This window comes from Arachis ipaensis, chromosome B08, assembly GCF_000816755.2.
Source record: "Arachis ipaensis cultivar K30076 chromosome B08, Araip1.1, whole genome shotgun sequence".
NCBI lineage: Eukaryota > Viridiplantae > Streptophyta > Magnoliopsida > Fabales > Fabaceae > Arachis > Arachis ipaensis.
Window position 1 is genome coordinate 92,104,213 of NC_029792.2, and position 8,494 is coordinate 92,112,706.

The 8,494-nt window shown below is 34.0% G+C and overlaps 1 protein-coding gene across 1 annotated transcript in view; it reads left to right on the forward strand.

Annotated features, from left to right (window-relative positions):
* Positions 1 to 1,825, forward strand: part of LOC107614517 (lysosomal Pro-X carboxypeptidase) — a 13,867-nt gene extending 12,042 nt beyond the window's left edge. Inside the window, exon 9 of the mRNA XM_016316704.2 lies at positions 1,509 to 1,825. Within this exon, the coding sequence (XP_016172190.1) occupies positions 1,509 to 1,666 (158 nt within the window). The 3' untranslated portion in view covers positions 1,667 to 1,825. The remainder of the gene's footprint in view (positions 1 to 1,508) is intronic.

Consider the following 8,494-nt stretch of genomic DNA (forward strand, 5'->3'; position numbering starts at 1 on the left):
AATCAATTGGTTTTTTTTTTTTTTTTAAATAAATTAAAAAAAATATTTTCACAAACCCATTTTTCCAATTTTAAATTTTTAGATACACATCTTTCTTGGATTTAGGGCAAGTTCGCTAAATAGAGTTCCTCTGACCCTAATTTTAGGAAAAAATTGAGTGAAGTTTGTCGGAAAGTGCGACGAACTCTATAAAATTATAGAAGTTTGTCGGGATTGAGCGAATTCATCCTAAACTAAAAAAAAAACACATTTCAAAAATTAAAATTGAAATAACATGTTTTTGGAAATAATATTTTATTTATTTATTTCAAAAGAAAACCGTAATCAATCAGTCAGGTTGTAGGTTAGTTGAAGTTGGACAATAGGCGTCAATAGATGATCTAAGTAAAAAGATTTATCTTTAGTTAGAGTGAAAGAATATTATATGACATATTTTAGTTATCTAATTAGTAAATATACAAGTTTAATAATTCATATAATGCACAGAATTATTTTTAATTAACATTGCTATATTTTTTAGAATAAAAATTTACAAGACTAATTGAAAAAATAATATAATCATAAAATAAGTTTTAATATTTAAGAATTCAAAAGATGAGCACCATGATTGAACATCATTTGTCCACCAAATTAACCTCATATCAAGTCATAATTCAATACCAAATAGTCCAAAAGTTTAGAAGATATTGTGAGATATTGAAAGATATATATTAGAATGAGAGATTATATTAGACACAACAAACAAAGAACACAAATAAAATTAATGATAAAATGTATAATAAATTATTATATGGTAGGAAAGATTAGAACTCATTTTAAGCATATAACTAAGTAATAGGTAGATAATTAATTTATTTTTAAATAATTAAAATAACTAATACAATGGAGAATTAAGATAAATAAATCACCACACTACTACTAATCGAACCAATATAACTATAATTTCATGATTTTATGGTGCACGATACTGACACGGACACGGAATATAATACGATACGAAATATATCGACACACAAATTTTAAAATTTTATAAGATATGGGAACACGCATACATATAAAATATAATGTATTTTTTAGATAAATCATAATGATATTTTGATATTTTATTGATATTAAAATATAAATTAATTTTTAAATTATTTTTAATGTCTTATTTTAATTATATAAAGTATTTAAAATATTTTTTATTTTAATAAATAATATATATTATTTTTAAATTTATTTTAAGAATACATGTTAAGAATAAGATTGGACACGTTGACACGTAATGGTATTTAGGTGTGTTCAAGTATGTCTGGAGAAAATTTTTTTATTTTTTATTAAGACACGGTTGGACAGACACGCGTGTCGGACGAGTATCATTGAGTGTCGTATCCGAAATGTGTCCGATACGCGAATACAACAACTCAGTAAAGTGTTCATACTTCATATCCCCATGTTATCATTTTCTGTTAAACCAATCAAATGATGAATGATGATACTTTGATGGACAAATGTTTATTTTTCAGGATCTCATTGCTTGGATATTCTGAGTGCAAAGGAAACTGATCCAGAATGGTTGGTACAACAACGAAAGAAAGAGACCGAAATCATGAAAGGATGGATTACACAGTATTATGCTGATCTTGCTGCACTCAATGAGACTTGGACACTCTTCAGTCCTTAGCATATATACCATAAGGCTAAAATTACAAACCTTTATAATATATAGCCCAAACAAGCTTTTATATTTGAAGTATATACAATAGAAATTACTTGATCATATATGGTAATGCAATGTCACAATGTTCATCAAGAAAAATTACAGTTACTATCATTTCCTAAATCAACATCCACAATAACCACGTTTTAGCATTTGATATATAATGGAATGGACACGCAGTGAATCATTTCCTTCGTCCCTATGTTACCACCACATTCATTCAAGTTCAACTTTTTACACAAACAAATAATCATCACAAGAAAATCACCCATTTAACAATTTTTTTTAGGTTACATTTGAAATAAGCTACGCTATTTCTGTGTTACTTTTTTATAGTAGAATGAGAAACACAATTACAACATCACTTGAAAAGTATCTTTTTAAATTATAAAAAGATCACTTATAAAACATAACTTTATCTTAATATCAATAGATACACTTTTTTCACAAAAGATAACGTTTTTCAAGGATAACCTATTTGTTAGATTTGGGATGCATCTCACTAACGTTTCCTTCAAATGTGCACCACTTAATGAAACTTTTTTCACTTTAACGCTAAACCTACCCTTAGCATCGATCTCCTTCATTCACCTTCGTCTCCTTCTTCATTCACGTACAGGATTTCCTTCCTTCATTTCCATTCTCCTTTCTGTCCTTCTTTATTCTCCTTCATGCGCTCAGAATCGTCATCGTGCGGGTTCACTTTTGTAAGACTCCGAATATTTAAAATTTAAAATAATGAGTTAATTATGACTTATTATAATTGTTTAGGATTTTATATTCAAAAAATTATTTTACTAAAAATATTTAAGCCAAATTGATAATACTTTGAGTTTAAATCAATTAGGACTCAGAGATTTTTATAATAATTGGACAATTTTTTATTTAAAATTTAAAGTTTTAGTCATTAAAAAAAAATAAAAATTTTATATGATTTATATAATTTGAATATTGAAATTTTGAATTTAATTTTATGAATAAAAAATGAATTATATTCTCTCTAATTTTAAATTAGAGTACTTATTTGAAAAACTAATTAGTAAGTTGATAAATACATAATGTTCTTGAAATAATTTTATTGGATTAAATTTGATTTTAAATTACTATCATACCCTCCAATTTCATGAAAATACCAATTTTACCCTTACTTCCTTTTTAACCCTAAGCCTAAAATCCCTAATTTTTTCACTAATTTTCCTAACCGTAATTGATCCAAACATACTCACCCTCACTTACACAACCGATGTCACACACACACACAGACGCAGAGAGGGAGAAGGAAGAAAAGAAAAAGAGAAGAGAGGGAGAGGAGAGACAGCGTTGACGAGGTTGAAAGCTGTTGTCACTGTCGAACTAGAGAGAGGGAGGAAGAGAGAGTCACGATGGTAGAGTCGTTCACTATCATCGCGTCTGCTGCTGTCATCAACAGAACTCGCTATCTGGGGAGCATCACCGGCGTCGCTGTTATGGAAGCATCGTTGTTGCCATCATTGTGGATTGAAGCCGCTACCGAGGAGACGAGGAGACCGTAGAGAGAGAAGGAGCTCGTAGAGGGAGAAGAAAGGGTGCGACGGTGGTGAAAGACACTGGAAGCACTGCTGTCGCCGTCGCCGTCATCGGAAGGGGTTGCTGGAGTTGGTGGTCCGTGCTGTCTAGTCTCCTCCTTGCTCCAGTGATGTTGTTGTTGACGTAATCACCATTTCTGGTCGCCGGAAACACCGCTATTATCGCCGAAAATTACCACCGTCGAAGCCATTGTCACTCACTAAGCTATGCTAGTTTCTGGTTTTTCTTTTTGCTCACCAAAACTACTATTCCTGTGGTAATTTCCGTTAGAGCTATTTGCGTTGGATGAAGCTGTCACCGTTGAGCTACTCCGCCGTTGTTGTTGCTAGAGGTGGCTGTGAAAACAACTATTGCACCATCCCACTTTTTTCTCGCAATGAAATTATTTGGTTCTGTTTCAGTTTACCACAATACTCCATTACTTATTCTGTTCTAATTTTGTTTAATATCCATTCCGCATTAATTTCAAATTGTGTTAGATACGTTGTTGTTGCTGTGATCATTGTGGTTGCTTGAAAATCATCGAGGTTGCTACTGCTACTGCGACATAAGAATAAAAGGGAGTTTGTTGCGTTTAGAAATTAATTAGTAACAATGCTTGAAATCTCGTGGTGGGTGGATTAGGATTGGACAAATTGTTTGTTGCTCTAATGTGTGAAAATTTAATAACTTAAAGATAAATTAAGATAAGAACATAAATACATTGATATTGGAGATTTGATTGGTATATGTTGAGAAATTGTTTGGTATTGGAAAAGGTTGAGAAGGGTTTGAGAGATAGGATGTTTGGTTTAGATGGAATCCTTGAAGGGTGAAAAATTTGAGTTTTAAGGGAGGTTCTACCAAAATTGTTATAAAAGTTTGAATAAATTGAATAATGAGAATAATGAGAAATTATTATTACTTGCGTAAAAGCTCTTGTCATGGAGTTTAATTCGATTAATTCTAATTAAAGAATTATGTTTTAGAGCATTTTAGCAAATTTAAATTAATTGTTTAAGAATAAATGATTATGTTTCAATTAAGATTATGATTGAAAAATAAAAATTTTTGTCTCTTTTTGGTAAAAGCTTTAAATTTAAAGTGGAGTTGAAGTTAGTTTGGGAATTTAGTTAAATAAAATGAGTCTTTATAGTTGTGATTTATTTTGTGAAATTAATTGGTGAGTTAACTTACTTGATCAATCACTCCCCCTCTGATTTCTATTCTCCCCCCTTTCTCTCTTTCTTTCTCCTGTTTGTGGGTGTATGTGTTGTAATGAAATTAGGGATTTTTGGATTAGGGTTAAAGTTGGAAAAAGAGGGAGAAGGATAGTTTAAGAATTTCAATAAAATTAGAGTGTAGGGTAGTAATAAAAAAAAGAAGCTTGAGACGTTACATTCTACCCTCCTCACAAAAATTTTCGCTCTCGAAAATTGATACAGTATGCAAAATGTTACATGGTTTTTGTAATACCCTAATTACCCTAAGCCTTACCTCATGCTGTAAAACAAAGGTTAATCAGAGGTCACAATAATCCTAAGGCTTATACATAAATATATATAGAAAGGGATAATAATTCTAGAAGCCCGATAAAGATATAAGCTCCAAAAACAGAGTTACAAAGCGCAACCGTTCACACAAAGCTAAACACATAAGATACAAGGTATAGATATAAGAGAATAGAACATATATAGATATAAGAGTATAATAGAAACAAAGAACTAGTTTCAGCCCGCGGAGTTTAAGCCGACAAGTATATACAGACATACAAAGTTTTGAAAGTGAAATAGTGGTGCATGGATTTCCACACTCCGTACAACTGAACCAGCAAGTGCACTGGGTCGTCCAAGTAATACTTGAGGTGAGTCAGGGTCGATCCCACGAGAATTGTTGGCTTGGATCAAACAATGGTTATCTTGTAAATCTTAGTTAGGCGGATAGAAAAGTTGTGTAGTTGTTTAAACGCATAAAAGTAAAGTAAAGATAACGTTACTCAGTAATTGTGAATTCGAATGATAAGAAGATGGTTAAGGCTTCAGAGATGCTTTGTTCTTCTGGATCAATACTTTCTTACTATCTAATCCAACCGTGAATGATTTCTTCTATAGCAGGTTGTATGTGATCAATGCCGGTTTGAGCGGTCGCCAATCTTCCTCTAGGCTAAACACCAGGTTTAGTGTGCATCCAGTCTGAATGAGAGTGAAGCTCCTGTAGTTCATTCCCTTGGTGATCCTACTCAAAATGCCACAGACAAGGTCGGATCTTCCGGATCAGAGAATGCTGTGCCTTGATTCTAGCCTTTACCACAAAGATTCTAATCTCCCCATACCTCGGCTGAACTGATGTCTCGAAAAGTCCCCAACGAAGTCATGGATTAGCTGTCTAAGAGACGTATCCTCAAGCTAGTGGTTCATTGATATACGATGAAAGATGCTCACTAAACCCATGTAGAATAAAGATAACTTTTGATGGTTCAACTCATTCATAAGGTTGAAGAACGAAGATACATCTTAGGAGAGAATCAAGCACGAATTGAAATAGAACAGTAGTGCTTTTATTAATCCATAAAACTCAGCAGAGCTCCTAATCTTAACCTAGGAGGTTTAGTGACTCATGAAGATAGAAGAAATACAAAATGAAACGTAAAAGTGGGCAAGAGTCCCTAACAAGGGTGGACTCTTGTCTATATATACTAATCTAATAACTAAGGATTACAGAAATATGATAGGCTTAGGCTTGTAGTGTGAAAATCCATTTTCGGGGCCCACTTGGTGAGTGTTTGGACTGAGCTTTAGTGTCTCCCACGTGCTAGGAGGCTTCTTGGGCGTTGAACGGCTACTTGGGGCACCTTTATGGGCGTTGGACGCCAGCTGTTCCCTTTTGGGCGTCCAATGCCAGGAAGAGGGTAGTGGCTGGCGTTGAATGCCAGTTTTGGGCCTCCATATCCAAAGATAAGTATAGAGTATCATATATTTCTGGAAAGTACTGGATGTTAGCTTTCCATAACCATTGAGAACGCGCCATTTGAATATCTATAGCTCTAGAAATGCTTCCTTGAGTGCACAGAGGTCAGATCCTGACAACATCTGCTACGCTTTCCTTGCCTCTGAATCAGACTTTGTCAAAACTCTCAGATTTTAGCCAGAAAATACCTGAAATCAACATAAAATACAACATCTTATAGTAGCATCCAAAAATGTGAATTTTAGACTAAAACCTATGAAAATATAATAAAACTTAAACAAAACATGCTAAAAACTATATGAAAATGATGCCAAAAAGCGTATAAAATATCCGCTCATCACAACACCAAACTTAAACTATTGCTTGTCCCCAAGCAACTAAAAACAAAGTAGGATAAAAATAAGAGTAAGATACAATGAATCTCAGAGTTTTTAATGAAGCTCAATTTCAATTAGATGAGCAGGACTTTGTAGCTTTTTGCTTCTGAATAGTTTTGGCATCTCACTATCCATTGAAGCTCAGAAGTGTTGGCCTCTTTAGGAACTTAGAATTCAGATGATATTATTGACTCTCCTAGTTTAGTTCTTTTTTATTCTTGAATACAGCTTTTAGAGTCTTGACCGTGGCACTAAGCACTTTGTTTTCCAGTATTACCACCAGATACATAATTGGCATAGACACTTAACTGGGTGAACCCTTTTGGATTGTGACTCAGCTTTGCTAGAATCCCCAGATAGAGGTGTCTAGAGTTTTTAAGCACACTCTTTTTACTTTGGATCACGACTTTAACTGCTCAGTCTCAAGCTTTTTACTTGACACCTTCACACCACAAGCATATAGTTAGGGACACTTTTTATTTGAAGTGCTTAGCCCAAGATTTTATTTCTTTTAGGTCCTCCTAACCATTGATGCTCAAAGCCTTGGATCCTTTTACCCTTGCCTTTTGGTTTAAAGGGTTATTGGCTTTTTGCTTTGCCTTTTGGTTTAAAGAGCTTATTGACTTTTTCTACTTTTTACTTTTTTTTCGCATGCATATATATATATATATATATATATTCTTTTATTGCAACATGCTTTTTCTTCTTTTTTTTCTACTGCTTTTTCTTACTTCAAGAATCAATTTTCGGATTTTTCAGATTACCAATAATACTTCACTTTCATCATCATTCTTTCAAGAGCCAACATTCTTAACTCTAATTTCAAATATGCACTGTTCATTCATACATTCAGAAAATAAAAGGTAATGCCACCATATCAAAATAATTGAACTATTCTTAAGATAAACTTGAAATTCATGTATCTCTCAATTCTTTTTCAAATAAAATTTTCTTTTAAGCAAGGTGAGAGATATATGAAACATTTTATAACTTTAAGACATAGATAGAAATAATCATGCAATAGGAACAAGAGAATAGACAATAAAACATAATGGAAAACAGAAAAATGACATAAAAGCAAGGAGTGATGGAACGGGACCACCTTAGTAGCGGCGACTACCACTTCCTCTAGATAATCCAATAGAGCGCTTGATGTCTTCAATGTCACGCCCTTGTCTCTGTTGTTCTTCCCTCATAGCTCTTTGATCCTCTCTAATTTTATTGAAGATGGTGGAATGCTCTTGATGCTCTATCCTCAGCTGATTCATGTTAGAGCTTAATTCTCCCACAGAAGTATGCCATTGTTCCCAATAGTTTTGAGGAGGAAAATACATCCCTTGAGGCATCTCAGGGATCTCATGTTGAGGCGGCTCCACATGCTCATGTTGTGGTTCATGTGCCGGCTCTCTAGTATGCTCTATCCTTCTTTTGGTGATGGGCTTGTCCTCCTCAATTGGAATGTCACCTTTTATGACAATCCCAGCTAAATTTCACAGGTGACAGATAAGATAAGGGAAAGCTAACCTTGCTTGGGTGGAGGGCTTGTCCGCCATTTTGTACAACTCTTGAGGTATCACCTCATGTACTTCCACCTCGTCTCTGAGCATGATGCAATGGATCATGATGGCTCGGTCTATGGTCACTTCGGATTGGTTGCTAGTGGGGATGATACAGCGTTGGATGAATTCTAACTATCCTCTAGCTATGGGTTTGAGGTTAGGCCTTCTTAGTTGGATAGTCTTGCCTTGGGAATCCCTTTTCCACTGTGCTCCTTCCACACAGATGTCTGAGAGCACTTGATCTAGCCTTTGATAAAAATTGAATCTTTTAGTATAAGGATGTGGGTCTCCTTGCATCAAAGGCAAGTTGAGTGCCAACCTCACGCTTTTCGGGCTAAAGTCTA